Source organism: Xiphophorus hellerii, chromosome 7 (genome assembly GCF_003331165.1).
Source record: "Xiphophorus hellerii strain 12219 chromosome 7, Xiphophorus_hellerii-4.1, whole genome shotgun sequence".
Classification (NCBI taxonomy): domain Eukaryota; kingdom Metazoa; phylum Chordata; class Actinopteri; order Cyprinodontiformes; family Poeciliidae; genus Xiphophorus; species Xiphophorus hellerii.
The window spans coordinates 22,746,145-22,774,108 of record NC_045678.1 but is presented as its reverse complement, the minus strand read 5'-3'; the positions used below and the strand labels follow the sequence as shown (position 1 = coordinate 22,774,108).

The window sequence follows — 27,964 nt, the reverse complement described above, 5'->3', positions numbered from 1 at the left end:
CTTTTTTCTTGAGCGTTGGAAATCCGTGCAGAATTTCAATATGGCGGGTGTGCGGCTTGCAGAAACATCTCATGGATCCTTTCCATTTATTTTTAAACACATTTATACATGTGTATGTAAAGAAAAACTTCATGCATGTCTTAAAATGTAAGGATATAAAACGTTGACGATAAAAATGCCACAGCAGCTCTCTAGAGACAAAAACGTAGTGTTGAGTTTCACGTCCAGCTGTATTCACGGGCGATTATTTGTCATTTCCTCCCCCGACTACGTCATAATTCCAGAACCACATTTATTTCCTTAAAAGGCAGGCCCATATAAAATTTCCCCTGGAAGATGACTTCATAACATGAAGCATAAATTTATCTTCCATGCACACACAGCAGGGCTTTATAAAAGTATTAACACTCCCTAAAATGTTTCCACATTTAACCACATACTTAAATGTGTTTTATTTCGATTTTATGAAACAGGTAAGTATAAAATAGTACATATTAGTAAAGTGGAAAAAAACAAATTTTCACCAGTTTTAGTAAATATAACCTGAGTGTGGCAAGCACTCTATGGAGCCAGATTAAAACCATCGTTAAAAAAAGTCATAAGGAGTCCTGTTTGTCACCAGGGGCGGAGCGTCAAGGGGGTCGGCGGGAGGCAGAATATGACTTCAGGGATCCAACCCTTTATCACTTCTGATGAGAGCTGGAGAAAGCGGGACCTGGGGGGCTTTGAAAACAGCAGTAACCGCCGTTCACACAAACTGGACGTTTGTGTGAACGGCGGCGCGCGCGGTCCGTGCCGAGTTAAGTTCGACATGGGTGAGGTGTCAGCTTCACTCAGTTCAGGGGTCTCAAACTCCAGCCCTCGAGGGCCGCAGTCCTGCAACTTTTAGATGTGCCTCTGCTGCACCACCTGAACAGAATAATTAGGTCATTAAGGCTCTGGAAAACTGATCTACACAAGGAGGAGGCCATTAAGTCATTTCATTCCAGTGTTTTGTACCTGTGGCACATCTAAAAAACTGCAGGACTGCGGCCCTCGAGGCCTGGAGTTTGAGACCCCTGACTCAGTTGTTGCAACTTGTTCCCGGCTCTGAGTTGAAATTGATAAAGTGTCAAAATACCACGGTTCTGAACTACTTTGAATTTGTGTTGTTTCATCATTAGTGACCAGTTGCCTGATGTTTCTGTTGTTTTCTTGGTTTGTTGTACTTCATGTCAGATGGATTTCAAAATGACATAGTTGCTCTCTATGTCATTTTGTCACAAGTGGTGAAACTTGTAAGCGCCGCTGCTGCGGGCATGTCTATGTTGTAAAATTAAATAATCATGAGCTTTATTATTTGGGTATAAAGGGCCCGGTCATTAGCCCCGCCCCCGGTCCGACGCTGACCTGTTCTGCTAGTGTTTGTCACAACATATGTAAAGAAAACTGCAAACAAGACAGAGGCATTCTTAAACTAAATGGCCAAGTCAGTCCAGACCCACATCCAATACAAAATCAGTGGCAGGACTTAAAAACTTATGTAAACAGAGCAAATTTTAAGATTTCTAGATGTGCACAAATCCTGCAAATTTAATTTCAGTGAAAAGTTGATCTACAACACTTCTCAGAATGTAAAAATAAAATGTTATGTACACTGCATGCTTTTGTGTTGATTCCAAAATCTAAGTAAAATAAAATTAAGGTTGGAGGTTGTAAGTGACAAAATGTTAAAAAGTTCCACATGTATAACCTGCAGATGAAAGTGTGTTAAGATTACCAATAAACAATTCAATTCTGTGATCACTCCCATCCTGGTTGGTTTTAATCCATTTACAATCACATTTTATTTTATATCTAGACAAAATCTCAAAAGATTTTCTGATAATCTCTCATAGCTTCTGATAACAGTAACCTTCACAAAATATAAAAGGTAAAAGTACATTCAAGTTGTGGTAGACTGATCCCAAAAGAGCTGCCACTGGAGTGGAAAAAAAGACAAACAAGCAACTTTCTACAGCATTAACAAGGAGAAAAAAAATATGCATTAATGCTGCAGAAGCAAATCTGAGTGTGTGTGATGGAAAATTCAACTTCAATCCCACAGCACAGCCGTATATTCATTAAACAAATAAAATGAAAACAGCAGTTACAAATGCTACAGTAGAAAAACACAAATACCTGCACCTGAGTTTAGGAAGTACCAGTTATAATTATGAACACAGATGTCTTTGTTATGATGATTTAACTGAGCTACACTAATAATTTTATCTACATTTTTGCCCACTGACTAATGTAAAAAAAAAACAAACACCTAAAGAACCGCAATGTTGATTTTTTTCTTACCACAACGTATGGATTAAGGCTTTTTAATATGATAAGCAACCAGATTAAAAATGGGTGAAGATTAACACCTTTTTGTTTACATGTTTCTAGTTGATAAAGTGATAAACTATAAAATACAGAAAGACATTCAACAGCCAACATACATGATGACAGTCATTGAAAGAAACTGAAAATAAAAATGTGATTTGTGAAAACTTGTCCGTTAATAGTGAGTAAAGTACGATGTACATAAGCAGAGGAGTCAAATCTTTTTTTAACCAAAGATTTAAACATCCGACATTTAAGTCACATTATGCCAGGCTACATTTACCTTCTTAAATAATCCTTAATCTACAATTTGTTTGCAACAGGATTTTTTTTTTTACATCCAGAAATAAGAAAATATTTTAAAATAGACGCATGTGATGTGACTTATGCCTGTAGAAAAATGCCCAACAGATTTAATTTCAACACAAATCAATACGACTAAAAGGAATTTATGATGGGTCATTTGGTGTGAGACTAACCTTGGTTCCCGAATTTGGACACAAACTCTGGTAAAATGCCAAGATTTTGTTATGTAAACACCATCATAATTTATGTACTCCTTTTGCCACATATTATGCCACATTTATTCTGTAAAATTCAACTGAAAAGCAAACAAATTTATTATAGGGAAAAATAAAACGGGTAGAATAACCTTGCTGCGTGACCGAAAATAACCTTAAATATTTGGTTGAAACACAATTTGATTCAATTTTAGCTTTTAGTTTTCTTCTTGTACACACCTAACATAATTTATAGAGCATATCCTTATCATTTGTAGTGATTATCTTATAATACCATTTAGCTGAACCTGTATCTCCCAGATGTTTGCATCCTTCAAAAACAAACAAAATTTTTTCCTAACATTTATGGAAGAATATTTACAATCTGAAGAAACAAAAAGCTATTATTCGGGAAGATAACTCTGACTCTAATATCAAAAGTAAGGAGACCATGCCCACAGTGAAACATGGTGGTGGCAGCATCATGATCTGGGGTTACTTCTCAAATGGAATGGAGTTTTAATTAAATTAATTGAAATACGTACAGTTCCAAAAACTGTAAGGCTGTAAAGCTAAAGATTAAGAATTTAGGTCACAGTGAGTCCAGCCATGAATACAAACCACCAAACAAATGGCTTCAAAAGAGGGGCATTTAAATTAGCCAGACTCCAGATTTAATCCTAATTTCAAAAGATAATCTAAGAGCTCACCTAAACAGGGCTATGGACTAGAAACAGTGTCACGATCTGGTAGATTTAGAGAAATTTTGCAGGGTAAAGTGGGTAAGTAATACCAGATATTTCTACTAAAGAAAACTGAATGCTAACTGCATTAAATGGTGTTTCAATAAAGTACTGTTCTAACATAAATGTTAGATAATATTTGGAAAAGATTTGAATTATTTATGAGTCTTATTTTTCTTACATCACAAAAACCTGGCAGTTTAACAAGCCTGAGTCCATCTCAGAGAAGCAGTGTTTGTACCTAATGCTCTGCAAAAGTAAATAAAGATTCTTGTTTCCATTATCTCTATCTAGAAAAAACTATTTTACATACATTCTGTGGTCCTGCCTGTTTTGTCCCAATAACGCGTTAATGCCCCAGTTAAAACCATTTTAATTAGCATCATTGTTACAGAATCTCACAGAGACGGGCTCAGTGATGTCACTGCAAGGTGCTCCCCGTGTTTTTAGTCTATCTGATCCCAGACCAGCTGTGGAGGTAGGAGGTCCACCCTGAGCCGCGAGAGCCGCTTCCCTCTTCCTCACCTGAATGGAAAAGCACCAGCGTAAACACCAAATATCTAGGGATTATTAAAAGCTTTCACACGTTTGATCATCATCAGTTTACCTAAAGAAATTATTTAAATTACAGATAAAACAAAATATGATTACCAACAGTGGAAAGATGAGGCTTTTTTAAACTTCAGGATAAATTACGCAGACTTGTACCTTGTGCAATTGCAGCCAGTTTGCTCTTCTCCTCTGGACTGAGCTGCAGCATGGTGTGAATGACGGGCAGGAGCGCCTGCCTCTCGCTGCCAGAACGCAGGAAGATGAACTGCAGCAGGACGTTCTTCAGATACTCCAGGTTGGCCACGCTCTTCTCTCTCTCCTGGTTTCGCTCGAGTCGCCTAACTTCGCTCTTTAACAGCTGAAGGACAATAAAAGTTGCATGAAACAACACATTCTCAAGAGCATAAAAGTAATTATGAATTGAATTAATGTGAAATCAACTGATTTAAGACTTTTGTTTTAAACTGCTAACTATGATAATATTTCCAAGTGCAAGTGAAAGTCTCATAGGATGCACTCCTCTGTAAAATATGGACTTTTTTCTTGCCAGACTTTTATTATAAATGGCTGATTTACTTAGAACCTCAAAGACAAAATAGCAACTGGATGTACTTTTCTGATGATAAAAATAAGTAAAGCAAAGTATTATTTTTCAGAAAAAATATCTCATTCAAGAGTGGGCCAACAAATAATTTGCATCCTTCCAATGATTAATTTCCTGACATATCCTGTTATCCCAGGCTGGGTTTTTTTTTAAGAAATACAAAAATGAGCCAGTTTTAAAAGCATTTTAATGTGTTCTGCTGTGATGCATCCTTTAATTTAAAAATTATGCATCACTTTCTGTTGGTCCATCAGTTAAAATTCATATAAAACTGACATTTTTTGGAAGTGACGTTACATAATGTATAATCAAGCGGTACGAATAATTTTGTGCAGTTCCTCCTTAGCTAAAAATAAGCATTTGAGGGACAAGAAACGGTTCTACACGGATTGGCACAGAGTTGACTCGATAGCGAGTGACACGTCACTATTCTCGCGAGAGTTCAGAAAGAGAATACATAACAAGTATGGCGGCGCCCTCACGGACAGAGAAGCATGGAGTGAAATAAAAGTGGATTTAAAACAGCAGCTATTGCTTCGGACTGTGTTGTTTAGAGTCATATAACCTTATAAACGAAGCTACGGTGAGAAATGGGATATGAGCGCCTACTTTGCGGAGCTCTGGAGCGGTACTCCAGGCTCTTTCGACTCGGCAATTTTCAGCAGAAAGCTCGAGTCTTTGAAAATGCGACCCAGTCGAGCGGGGAATCCACGCGATTATTTACCTGGTTCGGACAGAACGGGGAGATTCTTGCTCCCACAGCCCGCCAGGTAGCAGCCCGTCGAGGCTACTGCAGCTCCACCCAGCCTGCCAAAGATGTCACCCTGTTCGAGCACGACAGAACCCGCTTCTTCCGGGTGCTGACGGTCTTCTGCGGCGGCCAGTTCGTCTTCTGGACGTACCTGGCTCAGTTCGCCTTCACCGGGCTCAGAGACACCGGCGGAAAGGGCCAAGCTAAGGCGCCCACCACCACCGGACTGGCCGGGATGTGGAGTTTCGAGATGAACCTGGGTTCAAACGCCTGGAGGTACGGCTTTACCCTGGGATGCCTGACCATAGGAGCGGGGATAGTCGGGCTCGGGGCTCTGTTCTGCCGGAGGTCGGTCAGTAAGGTGATTCTACATAAGGGTGGGAGGATGGTGACGGTACGGACACAGTCCCCTCTGGGACCAGGCAGAGGCAGGACCATTAATGTGCCACTAAATCAGGTGGCCTGCCACTCTCATAGACAGGAGTCCCCCTCGTTCATCCCGCTCAGAGTCAAGGGCCACCGGCTCTACTTTCTGCTGGACAAAAATGGGACCGTAAACAACGCCAGGCTGTTTGACGTCACTGTTGGTGCATATAGACCATTTTAATACGACATGATGTGGATTATTTACTGTTAAATAAAATATTTGAAATAAAATGTCAGCTCATAAAGATTCAATTTGTATTAAAACATTTAAAATCCTCCTACATGTTTCCATATGTGTCAAACTCAAGGCCAGGGGGCCAAATACGGTCCGCCAAAGTTTTTCTATATGGCCCTCTGGACAGAGTCTCACAATTCCAGAAATGTATGCAAAATCAACAGATATCTGCTTTTCTAAGCGCTAATGTATAACTGTGAGTTTATTGCTAATTTACAGCAAAAATGGTGATAAACATTGGCTATAAGTAACATAACTCCTACCTGCAGGTGGCAGTATTTCTTACTTTTATGACAATGCTGACTCAGCCTTACTTTATGTCAAGTAATAAAAATGTCACATTTGATGTCATAAATAAGTGAAAATATTGCAAATACCTTTAAAGTAGTACCACAAAATCTATGATTTTGATTTAAAAAAAAAACAAATCCTGGAGGGACTGATGAATGTGAAAAGATGTTCTATAATTTTTAGTACTTATTGAATGCAGAAAGGAATTTATTCATAATTTAACAGTTTGTTAATGGGTTTTATTAATAAATTCTGGCACAAACTGGCCTTGAAAACATTCATGATCTTGATATGACCCAAAATGAAATTTAGACACTGCTGGTATGTTTTAGCAACCTTAAAGAAAACTGCAAAGATGCTGCAACACTTTTCCTTTAAATGAAAGCTAAAATGCACCTGTTGAGAAATGTCTTTGATTAGAAGTGAAACATTGATCAACATATTTTATGCACATTTGCCTGACTTTTAAGATTGCGTTTGACTAAATGTAATGTTTATTGCTTGTTTCATGATTGGTTACTGTATTATGATTTTATGGGAAGCACTTTGATCTGCCTTGTTGCTGAAATGTGCTGTACAAATAAAGTGAAGGTTAAATAAGATGTTCATACGTACAGTGATCTGCTCCATGAGGACAGCGTTGGTGGCCTCGGTTTCGTGCAGCAGGCCGTTCATGTGCTCCATGCTGCGCGTTGCCGTGCTCAGCTTCTCGGTCAGCTCCTCTTTGCTCGGCTCCACCGTCCAAACAAACGGCTCTGGAGATGCAACAAGCAAATTAAACAGGCTCTGTATAAATAAACAGCAGTCAAATATGAAGATTAAATAAAATTAATTACTTTATTGTTTGTTTATTTTTCTGTGTGGTGGATTTCTTGATCTGACCTGAATCCACATTTCGTACTACGAGCTAGCTAGGTGGTACAACAATAAAAAAGTCCTTGAAAAATACATGTGATGCTTTGAAGCGGACAGCTTTGTTACTCTAGTAGTTTGTCTTGTTGGTATACTTTAATCGTGCAAAATTATAAAAATTATTTGCACGATTATAAAAAATTATGCAAATAAATAAATAACTCCTGAAAATATTTTCGCATGAATTATTTCATGCAAAAATAAGTGCATGAAATAATATATTATATTATTTATTAGTAAATAAATTATTTAATTTTAATAAAAATAAAATTATTATAATTTTATTTATTAAATAGTATTTATTTTTCTAAATATTATTTTATTGATTTTATTATTAAATAAAATAATTTTATAAAATTAATTTTTATGCAAATAAATAAATGTATTTTATTTGCATGACCTTTTTCTTTCCACTTAACAAAAATGGGTTATACTACATGAAGTCTCATGAAAGTTAAAGGAGAATAATTGCACTGTCAATAGCTCCTTTGTTACTGAGTTAAATCTATAAACTTGTATCTTTGTAACACACCCTGTTTGGGGTCTGGGGATGTGAGCAGCTGCTCCAGGGACGGCGGGGCTGCGGATTTTGGCGACGATCTCTCGGTCTCCGTGGTTTCCATGCCTTCCCCCTCCTCCCGAGCCATCGACTGCAGGTCGTTCAAACCCATCGATCCCAACCCTGCTTGGTTCTGGTCGGCGCTTCTCCGCTGAAGTTCTGATGCCAGAGGCTTACGGCTGGACTGGGCCGACACTGCACCTGAGGTTAGAAGATAAGAGAGGCTTATAGAAGAAAAATAACACAATAGTTCAGCTACAAAGTGCCATTGATTGTAGAATAGATCCTAACAAGTTGGGATATTTTTTATTTGGTTTTCCAGAACACTTTTTGCTGTGACCCTGTGGCTCCGGAGCCCCGTGTGGATTTCTCGACCTTCCACATTGGCTCTTAAAAACTGACTAAAAATGATAAACTGGAAAAAAAGATATAGCGACAAATACAGCTTTTAGCATTTTTTTGTGTTTTTTTCATGGAATAATTACATTTAAAATTACTATAATTTTTATTTAGATTTATTTTTTTGCTATAATTAGGTTGAAAACTATGTGCAAATATCAACATCCAATATAAGAAAATGCAGCCATCATCTTTTTGAAAACATTTTATGTTTTTCTTTTTATTAAAACCTAAAAATAGGAGTCAGTTGGTGCTCTATAGATTTCCTATGGTAAATATTTCTCAAAAACTTTGCTATTTTTTCAAAAGGTTAGGTAATATTTGTGGCTCCCAACCTGTTTTATTTAGCTGGACTGAGGGCAAAAATGGGTTTTTGGATTGTAAAAGCTGCAGATCACTGTGCCAAACAGTTGAAGCATCACACAGGAAAATGATGAGAAAGAGGCACAGTGCCTTGAGAAAGTGGGAGGATAAATATGATTCATGAAGCTGGAACTAAACCGTCTTTCTTACTTTCCCCCCCACAGCAGGTTAATAGGAATACTGTAGTGAAGTAGCTGCTGACCACTAGAGGGCCTCGTTGAGACACTGAAACTGACGCTCATTTAACCAGGATCATATAAAAACATTTAAAAGAAGAAAAAATATATATATTCTAATGTATTCTGCTCCTGAAAATCTATTTCATTCTGGCAGACCAAACAAACAGATGAATTAAACTTAGGTGACCTACCATGCTTCCTTTAACAGGTTAAAATGGGTTTATGTGCTTTACAAAAGATGTTCATAATTTTTTTTTTTTTTTTACAGAGAATCATTCTTGCATAATAAGATTTTAATCTGAGATTTTGAGCTGGCTTTTATAAAGAGCAGTTTTAGGGTCTCTGAACATTTAAATCAATAGGCTGCTGCTGGCCACGCCCCCCCAACTCAGCGTTTAAAATGGCTGCAAACAGATGTGTAATTACGCAACCGTAAATCTTTGAAAAGCAGAATTGGAGCCTCTTGCACAACCAACTGAAATGCTTGTCTTTCCCAGTATAAGGCGGTAAAACCAGCTAAAAAACATGATGGAATTCCTTTTGGTTGCTAGGTAACAGGCTGGGCTTGGCTGGGGTTGCTAGGCAATGGCGCAGTGGCCGCTGAATTGGCTCATTTTTCAGACACCAAAAAACATTAACTCACTGGCAAAAAAAGACAGTTTTTTTAAGCGCTTGGAGTGTTTTTAGAAGCAGTTAAGATACAACTGGAAGGATAAAAATGTGCAAAAGGTGAATTTTGCATAATAAATCCCTTTTAACAAAGAATAAACACTATTTATATATATTTATGAGGTCACAAGAACTCAAGTTTGAAGCAAAATATTATCCAATCAGCAGCCTTCACCTGGTTCATAGACAGAATAAAAAAAATTGTGATGGAAAGATATCAATTTTAATGTGTGGCACATGCGATTTACAGTTTGATTACACTAAATAATCAAACTGCTGGATTATACCAGTAAAACAAACACAAGCTAACTCAATCCATGCAATTAAATTCAGAAATACGTGGTGAGATAAGCCACACACGCCCTAAAAAACGAGGGTCTTTTATGTGTGAGACACTAATGAGGAGTCTCTCCAGATGCCAAAGGGGCCTGTTTGCCACACTGCGAGGCGGGAACAGAGCCGCGGCGCCTCGCCAACACCTGGCCAAGCTGACGTGATAGAGAAGCAGCACACATCCATACGCTCGCCTTTCCAAGTCTTTGCTGTGTGTATTTGGTGTTTCACTGCAGAGGGCAGCTGTGTGGGAGGTGATGAATGAGCTCTGCTGATAAACACACCAATATTTTCACCCCTGTGAGCTCTCTGTGTCCATCACTCGTCTCATGAAGCGGAGGAGGAAACAAGACAGAAAACTTCTACTCTATAAACCACTTGATGCTTCAAAGGATCTCTTTAGGCAATCCTAAAGCAGCAAATGTTTTGTCTGATTTAACGTCAGCCAGTTAAAGACAAAACAGGGTTTGTAGGGTCTTCCTTCAGTAAAATTAAAAAAAAATTCAGACATTTTCAAAGCTTTCAAGCACCACACTTTGGAGATAAAGAAAATAAAAAAAGAACAGTTTTAATTCACTATTATATGATATTATGTATGACTTATTAATGTCTTGTGAGTAAAGCTAAAATATAACAAATGTTTTGAAATGTCTCACACACTTGACTGGTTCGAGAGGTAAAAACTAATTTAACAAAAAAATCCCTGAATTTCAATAACGTTTAACGTATAAAATATAAGATGATCAATAAATCAGTAGGCCATTAGGAATAATAAGTATTCCTTACACTGAAACAAGTAACAAACAAATTGTGTGAAGATAAATTATCTTCCTGCTCAAATTAAAGGCAAAAAATACAAAGAAAGTAAAACAAGAAATCTCTAAAAAATGTTCTAAAAGTTCAATTTTAGTAATTCTCACCAACTAAAACAAGAGAAGTTTAATCTGATTTCAGTTCAGACTTTTAGGTTTATGTAAATGTCTGGTTTCAACTGTAAATGACGTTTTCTAAATTTCAACTTTTAATCAAACATTAGATTGAACTTTGTAACCAAACTATTCAGTTTTAATGTCAAGCATCTTCCAAACCTTGAAAACACAATTCAAATTCAAGCATTTTCAAGAATGTCAAGCACCTGTATGAACCCTAATTTTATTTAATTTTTTAGCTTTATAGTGTATGTAAATATCTGATTTCATGTGTAAGATGCTCACTTGTTACATTTTGCCTGTTTAAAGTGCTTCTAGCGGAGCTTACTGTTCTGGCTCTGCAGGATGAAGAGCTGCTCCTCGACGCGGCTCAGCTGTCCCTGCAGCGTCTCTACGGTGGCCCGGTGGTCGTCCTGCAGCTTCCTCAGCTGCTCCCTGTAGGTCTGCCGCTGGGCCTCCACCTGGGACGACAGGTCAGCCTGAGCCTGGGTCACCTCTGACCTTAACGACACGTTCTCTGTCTGCAACGTCAAAACCCTGGAGGACGGGCCAGAGAGAAACAGGAAGTTAGGAATTTGGAAAGTTTGTAGTTTGCCTTTCCAAGCATTGAATGGATTTTATTGGGATTCTATGTGACAGACAGTGATGGCATAGTTACTTTGAAAAAGTAACATTAATCGGATTACTGATTACTCCTTGAAAAAGTAACTTAGTTAGATTACTGATTACTTGATTTGAAAAGTAACTAAGTTACATTAAAAGTAACTTTTTTAGTTACTTTCAGCAACACTCCGCCACCTGTGAAAATTACATTGATCTTTGCCAAAACTTAATTGCAAGTTATTTTATAATGGTAACATCAACCATGCAGCTCCACTTAAAAGAAGGGAAGATTGTTTAATGGTTACAACAGTACAAAAAAACCTTTAATAATTTGTGAGTGTTTTTGTGTGTTCCAGTATTGTCTGGAAAACTATAAATATTACCGTATGAGGGCACAAACCTCAGTAGATGTAGAATGAAAAACAAAAACGTTTCACCTCTCTCGCAGCTCAGCCTCTTTGGTGATGTTTTCCTGCAGGATTTTGTTGTGTCTCTCCAGCAGAGTGTCGTGCTCAGCCTGGAGCTGCTGCAGCTCGGCGACGCAGCTCTGGAGGTTCTGTTGGCTCTCAGACAGTCGGCTCCGCAGCTGTTCAACCTGAGAGGACAACTGCTCCCTGCAGACGACGACACACACTCGTTTTACTTAAAATGCATTTCTTCTATTTCACGCATACTCACAGAGCAGAGTAACCAAAAACTGTGCTCAAGTGAGAGAAGCAATACTTTAACATATTTTTACTCAAGTAAAAGTAAAAAGTAGCAGTCTAAGAGTAAAAAAAGTATTTTATAAGGCTACTTGAGTTCTGATCATAATAAATGATTTTATGCTGCATTCAAAAATGTCCAGATGTGCAAATTCTGATATTCTGAAAAAAATATTACACATAAATTGCTACAAAATAGTAAATTTAGGCAGAAGAAGACACTTCCATCTAAAATAAATTTCAAGATAACATTCACAGTAGGAGGTCTGTGTTTAAATACAGATCTGGAAAAAATAAAGAGACCACTGCAATGAACCCCATTGAAAATCTCCCGGTTATTCCACCAAATATTGATCTTGAACTCTTCCTGAGTTAAAACATTGGTATTGTTATTTCTAAATGAATATGAACTTGTTTTCTTCGCATCATTTGAGGTCTGAAAGCTCTGCATCTTTTAGGTTATTTTGATCATTTCTCATTTTCTGCAAATAAATACTAAACTTATGCTTGGAATTTCAGAGACATGTTGTCAGTAGTTCATAGAATAAAATAACAATGTTCATTTTACTCAAACATATACCAGTACAGAGTAAAATAAAATAACTGATCATTTTAATTGATCTGTCACATTAGAACAGGGTTACGTACCTCACCGTTTGACCTGCGGTTTCATTTTAAAACCATTGAGGTGAAGTTTATCCTACTTAACCTTTTACAATATGTTACGGACATTTAACGGGAAGCAGTTTTCTGATTGCATCCTGTCGGCATCTTCCCTCATTTTGCTCTCACCTCTCTAGTTTCCCAGAGTCTCCGTCAGGCTGGGCGCTGGTTTTACTCTTCTGCTGTTTGAGCACGTTGTGAACTCGAACCTTGTAGCTCTCAAACTCGCTTGTTGTTGCCATAAGCTCAGCCTGAAATCAACAAACAGGTTCAGTGGAGATATGCACAAAAAAAAGCTAAAGCATTTTATTTTTTACAAAGGATGATAGTTACCCAATTAAATTTGTTAAAAGATGAAGCTAGAGCTGTGCATTTTAAATGCTGAATATATATTTAAGAATATACCAAGCGATATGTGTGTGTATGTTTTATTATTATTACTTATTTTTTGATTTTTGTTATATGCAATGCTGGAACAAAATATTCCACTCCAACCTTTGGGGATCAATAAAGTAAAATATGCTGCCACCAACTGGAATTGATTGCCATCTGGAAAATTATGGATTTATTCATCAGAACTTCACGTAAAAACTTCCAGGAGTTTTCAAACTATTTCCATTGCTAATTGCGGGTCTTACAAACAGGCTGCTATCTGCTGAGCATTTAAACATGATGGATGTCTGACTGAAACACGGTTGACATTGTAGATAGAGGTAATTAAAAATAATTGAGAGATAAATTATGAAAAGAGTCATTACTTTTAGCCTCATTTATCAATCGTTTCTCGTGAGCAGGAGCTCAGTTCATTTGTTAAAACTGTTATACTCTTGCTGAAAACAGCATTACTTCTCACCTTCTTTTTCTGAGAACAGAGCTAAAAATGAAATAATTGAAGGATGTGAACCTTTGCGGTGTCTCTGTCCTGCTGCAGGCTGTGGATGCGCTGCTGCAGGGAGCTGCTGGTCCTCTGCTGCTGCTCCAAAGCGGACTTCAGCTGCTCCTGCAGGCGGTGCCGCTCGGCTGTCAGCTCACACATCTCAATCTGAAGTCAACAACACACACACGTTTTAGAGTACAAGTGCTTGAACAAAATCTACTTTGTGCTACTTCGTCTTATTTCAAGTGCACTAAAAACTAGACTAAAATACTTGGTAAGATTTTGTTTTTTGCAGTGGAGACGTGAGATGTTGAGTGGTCAGAGCCTTTCCTTTGCCTACATCCCCCAGAATGCTGTGCAGTTCTGAATCAGAGTTCAGTGAATATTCTTTACATTGAATATTCTATCAGACATATTATCCACTGATATTGATCACGTGTTTATCTCAATACATGTTGTTATTGATTTATTGTCCAGCCCTACCAAAAAGGGTTTTTTTGTGTTACCTTAGAGCTTTCTAGCTGCTGCTGGTTAGCTTCCAGCTCTCCTTTCAGAGACGCCTGCTGCATCATGAGGGAGCTTTCCTGCATGCATGAACACACGCAGATGACACATTAGTAACTCTTCCTAACGTCTTCCAAGGCCTTCTCCAGTCATGCTTACACATGGCCGCATCGCTCTATTTACATTCATCAGACATCCGTGTTGCACAGTAACAGGAAATCTTTGGGGATTTGCCAACAGAAACACACGCAGACCTGTTTCATAGCATCTGCCAAATCTTTCTTGGTTTTCACCAGCAGCTGTTTCATCTTCATGGTTTTCTCCTCCTCCTGGTCCAGCTGAGACTTCAAAGCCTCTGGAGACACGTGGAAACATCAGAAGAGAGCAGACATTAACAGCAAGTCAAAACAGAAAACGTGCTAAAATATAAAATAAAAAATATGTCATATCTAAACACACTACAGTTGCATGTAAACTGAATATTACTACTGAATATGTTTACTATTTATAAAGACAATTAGAATAGCATCAAAAAGTTTATTTACTTCAGAAATCTAATTCAAAAATTGAAACTCCAATAGATTCATTATGCAAATAATAATTTATTTTAGGTGTTTACTTTAGGGTCAGAAGTCCTGGCCGCTGATTTTATGTGGGCACTACATGTGTTCTTTTCATTTTTTTAACAAATGCCTGTTTTGCAAAGATTGTAGTTTCTATAAAGCTAACAAACCCATATTAGGGGAGTTGTGTGCATATTTTTGGACTTATATGAATATAAAAAAATACTTAAAATGAAGACATTGTAGGAAATTCTTTGGGGGAAAAACATGGAATTTCTGGCAAGGGGATGTATTAAAATTACCATGCATCAGTTCACAGCCACTGATGTATAGGATTACCTGCTAATATACCATAATTTGCATTAGTAAAATAATTTTCCTTTAGTGGATAGGGCACCTAAACTAACTCCAGCTCAGAGTCCCACATCCTTTTAAATCCGGCCCTGCTTACAGTTAATGAAAACGTCTGAAATAAAAAAAAAAGTCTGAGTAATGCACAAAGCTATTATAATAAAAATATATGTGTAGTAGCCACAACCTTAACCCTTTAGGGACAAAAAAATAAAACACAAAATACATGAATAACTTAATTACAAATAAGCATGTGAATCATACCGATTTTCTGCTTGTGGGTCTCCTGCGTCTGGTTTAGCGTGTTAATCTGGGATTTCAACTCCTCCACACACTCGTCTTTCTCTGTTAGTTTTCCATTGAGTTCTTTCACCAGACGTTCGTAGTCGGCCATCTCCATGTCCAGCAGGGAGTTCTGTTGTGCCTCCTAGTGGTAGAGTAAACACACTACATCACGACTGTGAAGAGAGTCAACACTTATCTGGAAAAATTATGTGGCTAAAAATTAGGGTTTCTTGACCAATATTTATCTTGAGGCTTATGGGGTATACAAAAGATGTTTGTTAGATTTTTTTTGCACAAAACCATCTTTAGATAATGAGATTTTAGTTTGGTCAGCTCTGCTTATTTTGAGCTCCTATTAGAGTGAGCCATTCTAGAGCCTCTTGTCACTTTATATCCAAATAATTTGGTGGCCATGCCCCCCAACTCAACGTTTGCCCTCGCACTTGAAAATGGCTGCAAACAAATGCCCAATTATACGACAATACATCTTAGAAAAGCAGAAGTGGAGCCTCCTGCACAACCAACAAGACACTAGTCTTTTCCACCAGCCATTGTACATCGCATACAGTGGTAAAACCAAACATGATTGAATTTTGTTTGGGTTGCTAGGTGATAGGCTGAGCTTGCCTGGTGTTGCTAGGTAACTCTGCAGTGGCCATCATATTTGGGAGGTTTTTGAATTGGTTCCTTTTCCAGACACAAAAAAACATTAACTTATCGCTAAAACACATCTGGGTGTCATTTTTAAATGCTTTTCTGGGATCCAAATGGAAATATAAAATGTAAATGTTGGATAATAGGTCCCCTTCAGGTCTATGTTTCCAAATAGGAAATAACTGCTACAGATGATATTAGGATAACTGCGATAATCAACATATTATGCTTTTATCAAGAAAGTATGGATAACAGTTGGTTTATCTGTCTTGAAAAAAGCTTTTAGATAATTTTATACTTCGCATTTTTGGGTAAATACTGTTCTACTCTATAATCAGACAGTAAGAATCTTATTCCGACTGAAGCCTAGTCTATGACCATTAACAGATTTTTACAAAGACATCTTCTCTGATGTGTTTACAGATGACAAAGAGAGGAAGTTTTCTGATTTTGATTAATTGGAAAAAAAAAATCCCCAGTCAAGGGAAAATTGGCACATCAATAAAATGATTATTTTATATCTTCAACAAGTGTAACGTTCAGCAACTAGACTAACATGCATTCACTTTTCGAACAAACAAATAAAATTATTCCAGACATTTTGATATTATAAGGACTATTCAAAATAAATGTATCTACTCTTTAGAACACAACATCCCTTTCCCTTTAAAAAAAATCTGTATCACCATTAGAAATCCAGTTTCTTTGAGTGAATTAACAAAGTGGACAAAAGAAAAAGTCAGATCTCTAGGCAGCTCTCAAGTGTACTATGTAGGCCTCCACTAATGGAAAAGTAACAGCAGCTCGTTCTGCTGTGGGCTAAAGCTGCTCTGTTTCTCTGTGACGCGACGCTGTGGCTTCAGGCCGGCCATCACCGGCTCGAGTCGACCCGAAGAGACACACTGGGTCTGAGAAACGCTGGTGTGTTTGGGTACCTTGCGTAGCAGCTCCAGCTCCTGGGCGGTCTGCTGGGACTGCTGCTGCTGCCTGTGGAGCTGCGCTGTCAGCTCCTCCACCTCCTTCGTGGCGGATGACAGGTCCTGGAGGGACGAGCAAACACTTTGAGGCTGTCGGCAAACTATAACACTGCTCTATCAGATTTAATGACATTATGTAATTGATTTACAAGATTACTTTGCAGACATTCAAATACTTCCAAAAAAGATTTTCTGGTTAAACTAAAGGCGCAGTATTATGTAAAATCAACTTTTTGAGCTTTACATCATGTTATAATGTTATTTCCTCCTCAAAAATAAACTTGGAGTGTTACTTTGATTCTTTCATGCATGTTTGACAAATCCTTTAATCTCCGTGGCAACAATTCAGCTGTGCAAAACGCTTGGATGAAACTAGCTCCGCCTTCAAGGCGCAATTCCTCCTAAGAGCTGCAATTTCCAAGCTTCCGCCACACAGAGCAGCGCTTCCCTACGACGCCACTACTCAGCTCCTTCAGACTAGCCAGCAGTAGTTAGCAAACACCTGGTGGAACTGATGAGCTCATTAAACGACCTACTTCTCAGTGCTGCGCTGGTAAAACGTTACTAAAGGGTTAATAGAGGAGAGATGTCGTGTTGACTTCCTGAAGGCAGCGTTTCAGAAAGAGCAGGAGCTTTTAAAGAGACAGAGGCCCAATTTACATTATGAAGTCAAATTTATTTTAAGTCACATTTGACATCACTTAAAACAACATAGTGACTTGATTGCACTGTAAAATGACACTATGTGAATGGATGATTCATAACACTGCCCCTTTAGTCTTCTATGTGTGTTTATGTCCACCTTAAGCTTCTGGTCCTTCATGGCTCTCTCGGCCAGCAGGTCTCTGTCCAGGCTGGCCAGCTGTTTCTGCAGCTCCTGGTTTCTGGCCTCTAGCTGCTTCACCGCGCTCCTCATGGTCTCCAAACCGGCCTGCAGATCCTCCTTCTCACTGCTCAGCGTCTCCTTCTGCACAAAGGGCCACACTCTTTACTGAAATAAGTTCAATAGTCTGCCATCAGAGTTGGTAAACAATGTTTTATCATGACAACATTTACAGCTTTTTCAGTTTTGTTTTATTGTTTTTACATAATAAATATACTAATGTGTTTGATTTACTTATTTTATTGATTTATTAAATACAGATCCTGGAAGAAACAGAACCTTAATGGGGTGGATAGACGGAGGACAGATGGATAAAAGAAAGATGGGCAGATGGATGGAAGAGGTGACGAACAGATGGATAGAAGGATGGGTGGATGGATGGATGGATGAACGGACGGATGGATGAAAAGATGGATGGATGGAAGAGTTGTCGGATGGATGGACGAATGAAAGAATGGAAGGATGGATGGAAGAATAGATGGATGATAGATAGATAAACGGACAGATGGAGAGATGGATGGACGGAAGAGATGTCGGATGGAGGGATGAAAGGATGGACAGACAGATGGATGGATGAAAGAGGTGATGGATAGATGGATAAAAGGATGGATAGATGGATGCCTGGATGGATGTAGATTATGACGATATGGCTTTCCATCTTTTTATACTTTTTTTGTTTTATTTACATAAAACCACCATAAATGGAAGTCATTTTATTTGACAAATTTAGATTTAAATCATGAACACATTCCTGATTGGACAGCCTGGAAATACAATAAAGTCTTAAATGTGACATTTTCCAGGTCTGGATAAGAACAGAAAAACAAGAAACCTGATAGTTTTGATTTTCGTTTTCTTGAGCAATATCCAAGATAATTTAGTTTAGTTTTGTTTTTTTGAGCGACCAGAATAAACTTTCTCTTAAAACAGAAACACAAACAGACTAAAAAGAGGAGCTGAACTTCATTCGCTGTTGAGATGTGCTTGTAGTCAAAAGAGCCAACCCTGCTCAAACACACGTGGCGTTTCTGAAGAACCACCCGGGCGAATCTGACATGAGCGGCTCTGTGGGGTTTCCTCCAGACTCAACGCTCAACAAGCGGCGGCTGCAGCCGTCTCCAGGCAGCTGTCAGCTAAACACCGAACCGATGATGGGTAAACTCAGACATCGGGAACAACGCAGGGATCCCTAACTAGCTTCGGCGTGCGCGATCCCACTGAGAACCTCCAGCTCATCTGAGACTAAACCGAGTCTCAGAAAACGCAGCAGATGGAGGCTATACCTCGCTCCATTTACCTGCCAGACAGTTATGAGCTTAGAGGGGGAAGGAAAGGAGTTATATATACAAAAAATAATTTCTCCCTTGCACAGCCAGACACATCTGATGGTCTATTTGTGGGATGTATCTGGGAGACGTGTAGCTGGCTAAAATGACTCTGTAAATCATGTGGAGTTATGCTCGCTGGACAAAGTCTCACAGCTAAGATTTACAGGAGGCTGAGAGCATTTTGTTTGTTGTGTGTGTATGATTGAGTGTGTATCCCAGTTACCTGTGTGACAGCACTGCTGAGTCGCTTGGTCAGCTCAGCAATCTGTCTCTCGGCCGCCTCCACCTTCTCCCTCTCCTTATCCAGTTGCTCTGTTTGCCTGTCGTAATCTATCTGCAGATTCTAAACAAACACACACACACACACAAACACACATCCTCAATATTCATTACTGGAGGTCGGTTGAACAACTCAGTGAAGGAAAACACACATATCAGCTGCATTTACATTTGGCTATGGGACAAAACTCTCATTAGACACAGCAGAGTGCTTCCCTCTGTAATAGAGACACAGCTGCAGGGCATTTATGGAAACCACTGGGAGTGATATTACGCTACGCCAATTAGCTAAAAACTGTGTTAGGAAAAAAAGCAGATGATTAATCTAATTTGCAAGTTTTATTTTAAGCATTGTGATCAAATGGAAGAAAGTTTGTAAAGTGTGGCGTGAGTTTGCAAAACAAAATGTCCTTTCACTGAAATTACATATTTTTCCAAAGATTTAAAATTTAATCCATTATTTTTTACTAAACACCTCAAGCTCAGTGAGACGGGTTGGAGTGTAATGAGCATACAATAATTTTCATATCTTGTCACAGATTAGGGCTGAAACAATGGATTAATTATCCATCGATTATTGAAATACTCGCCAACTAATTTAATAAAGGACTAATTGTTAACTAGAGTATACAGACCAAAAAAAGGCCATTTGCTGAAAGAACACACTTAATTGTACAAAAAGATGCAAAGGCAGAATCCCAAAAACTGCTGGTGTTTGTGGTTGTAACATGACAAGATGTGAAAACCTTCAAAGGTTATGAATAACTTTGGAAACTTTTCTTTAGTTCATTACATTATCAAGTAAAACACTATTTACTAAAGAGGTAGAGGGATTATCGAACAGTTTCCCCTTCCTTGAATTATTACAGACTTTTAACAGCACTACCGATACATTCATTTAAATTTCATTATTGTAATAATTTATCCAAATCCTTGTAAACTATGATTATAATAATACTTAGTGCATCCTACCTTGTATCCTTCAGCTCCATGAATGATATCTTTCATTGAAGTGTTGATCTTTTCCCGCTCCGCTTTTAGTGACGCAACTTCCTCCTTCAGGTTTACAACCTGAAAAGAAGTCCAATAAATTATACTTTTAACAGTGAGCAATTATTTATATAACAACTACAGAAAATGTCAGAATGATTTAATTCATCTACAGTTTAAAGGGTTTTGTTTTTCATTCAGAGCCACATGTAGGAGGAGCTGGGCCCTGGGCTTCAGACAGTTTGGTGCCCAACACTCACAAATTCCTTTTGCACATAAAAATTTAATTAACAGTAACAATTTCGATTGGGGACCAAAATTAAATATTCAACAAAAAAAAATTCTACTAACTCAACAATAATCAAGACATAATATTTTAATAATAATTAAACAAATAGAGTAGTCACATTTTTTTTAATTAATGAAAAAAGTGTCAATTATTGTACATCCAAAACTTTTTGCTTGTTTGTTTTATTAAAATTAGCCTGTTTGAAAAATTAACAAAGAAACAATCCCAATTTTTTTTTAATGCCAAAAACATGAAAGTGGAGTATCAGAAAGAGCAGGAACTTCTTAAAGAGACAGAGACCCAATCAGAGCGTTACATTACAATTATTTTGGAGCCCTTAGACTCACAGATGTGATGAAAGTATTCTGACTACCTCCTTCTTGCTGTTGTCCAGTTCCTTCTTGGCTTTCACTGCTACTGCCTTGATTTTGTTCATCTTCTCGTCTTTTTCTTTGATTTTATCCTCTAGGAGAGCTGAGGGAAGAAGAAGAAGAAAATGTTTTACTTATTTGTTTGAAGACTGCTTATTCAGTGAAATAAAATTGATGAGATCCATGAGCACACCTAATTTCTTGGTTATCTCATTGGCTTCACTTTCCTCAGAGGAAGCAGATTGGACATTAGATTCCTGTGAACAAAAAAAAAGATAAAAATATTAAAGGGTAAAAATAGCACCAATAAAATGTATTTCCTTTAAGCACAACTTTATCTTCTTTGAGGTGGGGGATCTTAAACCAGGAGTTTAGAAACTTTTTGATGCCATGGTCTCACAAACAGCATAGAAATGCTACAAAATGTGTAACTTTTAGATGGTTTTTCCTCATTTTTACTCACTATAACAATTATTACATTCATTTTTAACATAAATGCTGCCTCATATCTTTGGATTTTAGTTGGTCGTGAGTTCTGCGGTGGAAAATGTAATTATTAGGTAATATATTATGACACGAACATCAGATTAATAAAGTAATAACATATTACCTGACACAATTCTTTGGATTACAAGTAATATTTTACTTCATCTTCACAGTTCTTGTGTTTTTTTATGCCGAATTTCTTCCACAGCAGGGTGGCTGGGCGTTTCCTTCTGTCTTTTTCTGGACAGAATTGTTTTGATTTTGTGCTCGTTTCTCTAGCTTGAGGAGTAAAGCAGTTTTATAAATTTGACTAGAAGCCAATTAGAAAGATGAGCATAAGAAATAACATTTCAACTGGTCTCATTTTATTCCTTCAAGGTATTTATAAATGATTTAGCAGAAACAAAGTCTATATGTCACAACTTATACTGATTTTAGGAGCAACTTATACTGTTTTTTACTTAATTTTTGGATATTGTACTGGGTTTTCGTTGTAAATAATTGTTTAAATGTGCTGTTGTCAAAACATTATAGTGAGTTTCATCCAGGTTAAAAAAGGACAAAGATAAAGAAGTTATTTTAACTTATATTTTATAATAATGATTGAAAAACAGGTTATGTTTGATTTTAAAAAAATATTAGATTGAATGTTTTTTAGTTTTGTTTTTCCTCCAACTTTAAGCATCCTTTGTCGGTTCCCTAGAGGGCCCCTCATTTTGAGAAACAGCCCTAAAACGTGATGTGATCAGATGTTTGACCCACCTGCAGAGCTGTTACTTCGTTCCTCAGCTGTGAAACCAGAGCGTCCTTCTCTCCAAGCTTCGTTTCCCACTCCTCCCTCTCTTCTTGAGCCAGGGAAGCTTGGGCCAGGAGTTTCTGGTTCTCGTCGCTAATCTTCTCATTAACCGACTTCATGTCTTGGAGATCGCTCTGCAGCCCCTCTACATCCTTCACTACGTCCTTGAGGTTTGATGTCAACATGTTTCGCTCCTTTTCCAGGTCTGTGATGCGAGCCTGGAAGTCTGTCTGGATCTCTTCCTGTCTTTTCTCTGCCTCCATCCCTTCAAGACTTCTCTTTAAGAGGTTTTTCTCGTTTTCGAGCTCTTCGATTCGCGTCCGGAGATCTTCCAGCTCCTCCGTTGACTTTCTGAGGACTTCAGATTGATTTTCTTCCAGCAGCCTCATGGAAGCACCAGATTTCTCCGCCTCCTCTGTTAACGACTTCACCTTTTCCTCTAGTTTTTGCTTTTCAGATTCCCTCTGCGCCATGTGAGCCTCCAGGTCAGCCATCTTGGATGCCATTAGCTTCCCGTCTTCCTGAAGCTTGGACAGCTCCAACAAAGCCTGCTCCTGTTTCTGATGGAGATCATCCCTCTCCGTGGAAAGCTCTTTGATTCTCAGCTCCAAACCGGAAACCGTCTCCTCATAAATCAGCGTCTTCTCCTTCAGATTTTCTTCCGTCTTTTCCTTTTCCTCCTTCAGGTGCTTCACCTCGTCGTCTGTTTGTTTCCTCAAGCTTTGCACCTGCTTGTTGTTGTCATCTCTGAGTAGAAGTGTTTCCCTTTCTTTCTCTTGCAGCAACGACTCAATTTCTTTCGTTTTGGAGTCATTCAAACTTTGCACTTCGTCTTCTTTGAGCTTCAGCAGGTGTTGCGCTTTGTCCCGCTCTTCAGTCAAAATGGCGGCAATTTCTTTCAGATCTTGAATTGTATTCTCCTTCATCTTCAGCTGTGAGAAGATCTCCTCGTTCTGCATAGTCAGCTCCTTCACAGCCTGTTTTAAAGAGGTTTCTTCTTCTTCTGCAGAAGTGTAAGGTTTCTGGCTTTCAGATGAATAATTTTGCTGAAGGTCTTGGATATTCTTCATCAGAGAGTTTTTCTCCTCTGTGATTTCAGTCATCCTCACCCGCAGCTCGTCCCTCTGTTGGGCGAGCTGCTCAATCTTTTCCTGAAGGTCTCGCACCGTTTCTGCACCCTTTTCCTTCATGGCGTTGTACTGCTGGACAAAATCTTTGGTCTTCTCCCCCAGCTCTGTCTCCACACTTTGAAGTATGTCTCTCATCTGCTGGCACTCGGCCATGGCGTCATTGCGTTCTCTGGTTAAGGCCTCACATCGAGCTGTCAGCTCCTCATTCAGATTCAGGTCACTGCTTGACATCTCAATGGGAGTTTTAACTTCTTGTTGCTCAGATTGAAGCTTCAGCTCGGGTTCAGTGGTCGGACTGTCTTTATTCATCTGCAGCTCGTTGATTTTGAACTCGAGCTCTTCTTTTTCCACCTGGAAATCCTCTTTGACCCTCTCCAGCTCTGCTTCAAGCTCCACCTTCACGTTGCTGAGCAGCGTGAGCTCATCCTGCAGCATGGTGTTCTGGGACTGAACGTCGTCCAGGGCCGTCCTCAGTCTGCCGAGCTCGCCCTGCTCGCCGCCGCTCTGAGGTTCGGCTTGTTTGCACCTGGACACCTCCAGCATTTTGGCGATCCCGGTGCCACGACTGGGGTCCTCGTCTTCCTCTTGAACATCCTGCAGGAAGCTGTCTGCAAAAAACAGAACAACGTTGCCTCAAGATGCTGCTAAAGTTAGAAATAAGTCACTATAATACAGTGAATCGTACCCAGACCTGTCATAATAACAGAGTTTGGTGGATGATAAATCGTCGCAGAAATTATATTATGGTTATTTTGACACGATTTTCACCTAACATTATGATAATTGCATCATAATGCAAATCTGTCCTCTTATAGGTGAATAAACTCTAATTTTATACAAAACACTCCAAACTGGACATTTCAATTAATCAATGAATTAAATATTATTTTACAATACAGTTAAAGATTTCAATGTATTTTGTGTGGATTTCATCACTACAAAAAAATTTTTACCAAATATTTTTGGTCCAGTTTCTAGGACAAATATTTGAGTACACTTGAAATAAGACAAAACTCACTTACAAGTAACTTTCCAGGTCAATATAGAAGCTTGTTTTAGGTAAATAGTTCCTTAATATCGATTTAAAAAGCGCTAGTTCTACGTGAAATAATCTGACAGTAGAACAAGACATTTTACAATATTTTAAGTTAAAATGTCTTGTTCCACTAGAAGATTATTTTCTTGTTACTAGCACTTTTTAAATCGATATTAAGGAATTATTTACCTAAAACAAGCTTCTATATTGACCTGGAAAGTTACTTGTAAGTGAGTTTTGTCTTATTTCAAGTGTACTCAAATATTTGCCCTAGAAACTGGACCAAAAATATTTGGTAAAAATTTTTTTGTAGTGATGAAATCCACACAAAATACATTGAAATATTTAACTGTATTGTAAAATAATATTTAATTAATTGCTTAATTGAAATGTAAATTCAATTTTCAAGGCTTTTTTATGCACATTTCTCCTCAGATAAATCAAACCAAACCCAGAAAACAGTAACTTCCTTCCTTCTGTTGTACCTTTTGAAGCCAGCTGCTCAGTCAGCTCCTCGGTGAGCAACATGAGGCGATCCCTCTCCATCTCCCAGTCTTCCTCCAGAGCTTTCATTTCCTCCTCATGCTGGACGGTTTTCTGAACCAGCTCCTCCTTCAGGTTCTCCACCTCCTGCTGGGCCTTTGTCAGCTCCTTTTGGTACTTCTCCTCCAGCTGAGCTGCCTCCTCCGAACTTCTGTCTTGGATTGCCTTCATTTCAGCTCGAAGGGTTTCCAGTTGAGCTTCCAAGGAGCGTCTGACTTCTTCTATGCTCTCTTGAGCACTGGTGTGTTCTGCTCTGCGCTCCCTCTCTCTTTCTCTGTCTCGTTCCTCTTGTTCCTGGAGTAATTTCTGGAAATGAGTTACTTTTTCCAGGTGTTTGTTTCTGGATTCCTCAATACTGGACTCCAGGGTTTCAATCTTCCTTTGGTGGTCTTCAATAACTCGCTCATGTTCACTTTGCAGCAGTGCTAGATCCTCCTGAAAATAATTTTAAAAAATAACAATCTGGCTTCTTTACAGACATAACATTGCAGAAAATTGTTATGCTTGTGGTATTTTACCTTGGTTTGCTGTTTGGTTCTCTCTAGCTCTTTACGTGAGAGTGCAAGACTTTGCTGAGTTTCAGCTTTCTCCAGTAGCAGAGCATCCATCCTTTCAGTCAGCTCCTAAAACAGCAAACAGAATAGAATTATAAAATGTTAACATATTCACTTTTACAACAGACCTGGAGACACACAAACCTGTATCAACAAGGCATCCTCTGGACTTTTGTCAGTACTTTTGGATTGTTGTTTAAGGGATTCAACTTCTTTTTCCAAATCTGGGAAAACAAATAAAGTAATGTCACAAATTCACAGCCAGAGAAGAATCACCAGTCGTGACTTTACTATCTACCTGTGCATTTGGTCTTCATCTTTTGCATGGCGGCGATCTGTTTTTTGGCATATTTGATGAGGTCATCTTTGGACAGCGTATCCAGCTGTACAGACGGCGGGAAGAAAAGAAAGAAGAAAGCTAATCTTATGAAACAATGATTCTCAACCTGGGTATGCTGGTTAGTCTTTGGACAACGGATTAAAGCCAAAGAACAACCTTTAGGGCTGTTTAACATCACCTTTCCACATGTAAGCTTCTAAGAAAGCCTTCCAACACTGACGCTGCATATCATCACCCGTAAATCAATTTGCATTTTTAAAGAAATGTGAAATTTAGCTTCTGATTCTCGTTAATTTTAGCAAAAACTCTTTTTAGGGTTACCCTGGAAATCAGAAAAAGCACAAACTCTAAGTAGCTCATTTAGCCTAACAGTAAGATTTTCACATTTTTATTCAAGATTATCACAGCATTCTCTAAAAATGTAAACAAAAATGTATGACATGATATTATTGTCAAATCAATAATTTCAGATACATTACTGCAGTACTAATAATTAAGCTCATGACATGCATTTGTTACTTTTATTTAAAAAAACGAAATGATTAAAAACCTACATTTTGCAGTTTGCAAGTCCTTATTGCTCAGACTATTAATGTTCAACACAAATGCACTGATGGCTGGAATCTGGAATATTTCCCAACAGCTAAATTGTAAACAAAAGTAAAGCCAGAAATAAAATTCTCTCATCTCATTTCCTCTAAAGGGTTTATAAACAATCATATATTTAGACATGACCAATGATTTTCACACGAACATACTGTATGTATCAGAAAGAAAGGTCCAGATTAATTAAAGACACAAATATAGAAAGTTGTGAGGTACCTTTGACTTGGGAGCGCCGGCTTGGGATGGAGTCCCAGCCTCAGCTGCAGAACCACCGGGATCCTTTTTAGAGAAAAGTAAAATAATTAACCCTATTAGATTAAAAAACGTTGGGTTCATCAGGAGAAAAGAAAACGTTTATGTCAACCAAACACTGACAATAATGTTTACTTTTTGCACAAAACTTGTAAATATTTTTCTTCCAAGTCAGCTTTTTATTTCAGATAACTGCATTAACGAAATGGTTCTGAGTTCTGGTATCTGTAACTTCAAGATGCTCCACACCAACTTGTCAGGTTAGCTAAAGCTAACTGCTCGATACTGAATATTTACCTCCATTTCTGGCGGCTCTTTAGCTTCTCCTCTCTCTTGTGTCACAAAGGCAGATAGCAGGTATTTGACAAGGAGAACTTCAATCAATATCTAAGACTACGATCGACTACGTAGCGAGTTAGCAAGGAAACATTGGCTCTGTTTTGGTTCCAGGGTAGCAGGCTAAAGCTAAGACCCGCTTCCGCAATCGTCAACCGGCTGACGTCGGAATAATTTACGTCACGTGTTCAAACGGAGTCGGTCAACAAAAAGTTTAAATATATGGAAAATTTCGCCGTAAGATTTTTAAATAATTTATAAGTATTTGATACATAAGAAAAATTTAAATATTTTAGAATAGGAACCTTTGGTACAATAAATATAGGTAAATATTTTATCTCACACAGTTGAAGTGTACCGACAATGACCACCTTCTTTTTTTGTAAGTGAATTTTTTTTTTAAAATTAATGTGTATCTAATAGTTATTTAACCCACTGCATAGTATATATTTCTGTCGATAGACTGGCCCAATTACTCCACCAGCCCTTCAAGATTTTGCAAGGGTAAGTGAGTAAAGACAATGGCTGTACAGATGGATATATTGTACTTACATTCATTTTACAGCTGTAACAAAGCTGCAACAAAAAAATCCAGTTAGAATGCTGTAGAATGACCTTAAACGTGCCACTTATGTTCATAAGACCTCCGATATGACTGAATTAAGAACAATTCTGCAAAGAAGAGTGGACCAAAAATCCTCTACATAAAGCAAAGTAAAGCAGGAATTATAATTAATAGCTAACTTTGACAACAATTTTGTTACAAA

The 27,964-nt window shown here is 38.2% G+C and overlaps 2 protein-coding genes across 3 annotated transcripts; one reads left to right on the top strand and one right to left on the bottom strand.

Annotated features, from left to right (window-relative positions):
* Positions 1-1,777: 1,777 nt before the first annotated feature.
* On the bottom strand, positions 1,778-27,349 carry gcc2 (GRIP and coiled-coil domain containing 2). 2 transcript variants are annotated; one of them, XM_032567633.1, is made up of 25 exons: positions 27,159-27,349; positions 26,826-26,888; positions 25,962-26,046; positions 25,808-25,887; positions 25,628-25,732; positions 25,052-25,544; positions 22,367-24,138; positions 21,312-21,375; positions 21,121-21,221; positions 20,441-20,539; positions 19,413-19,532; positions 17,781-17,945; positions 16,937-17,041; positions 15,327-15,489; positions 14,403-14,503; positions 14,151-14,228; positions 13,672-13,809; positions 12,897-13,018; positions 11,838-12,014; positions 11,122-11,334; positions 9,810-9,811; positions 7,899-8,126; positions 7,070-7,209; positions 4,304-4,505; positions 1,778-4,120 (listed from the first exon to the last, which is right to left on the bottom strand). In XM_032567633.1, exons 1-25 carry the CDS (start codon positions 27,162-27,164, stop codon positions 4,047-4,049), a joined length of 4,896 nt encoding a protein of 1,631 aa, XP_032423524.1. In that variant the 5' UTR covers positions 27,165-27,349; the 3' UTR covers positions 1,778-4,046. The 2 variants fall into 2 exon arrangements, with proteins under 2 accessions (XP_032423524.1, XP_032423525.1); XM_032567634.1 differs by lacking the exon at positions 9,810-9,811 and having other exon boundaries at positions 11,126-11,334.
* tmem223 (transmembrane protein 223) lies at positions 5,205-6,206 on the top strand. The gene has a single exon (XM_032567635.1). The coding sequence runs from the start codon at positions 5,342-5,344 to the stop codon at positions 6,107-6,109; it is 768 nt and encodes a 255-aa protein (XP_032423526.1). The 5' UTR covers positions 5,205-5,341; the 3' UTR covers positions 6,110-6,206.
* Positions 27,350-27,964: the final 615 nt, after the last annotated feature.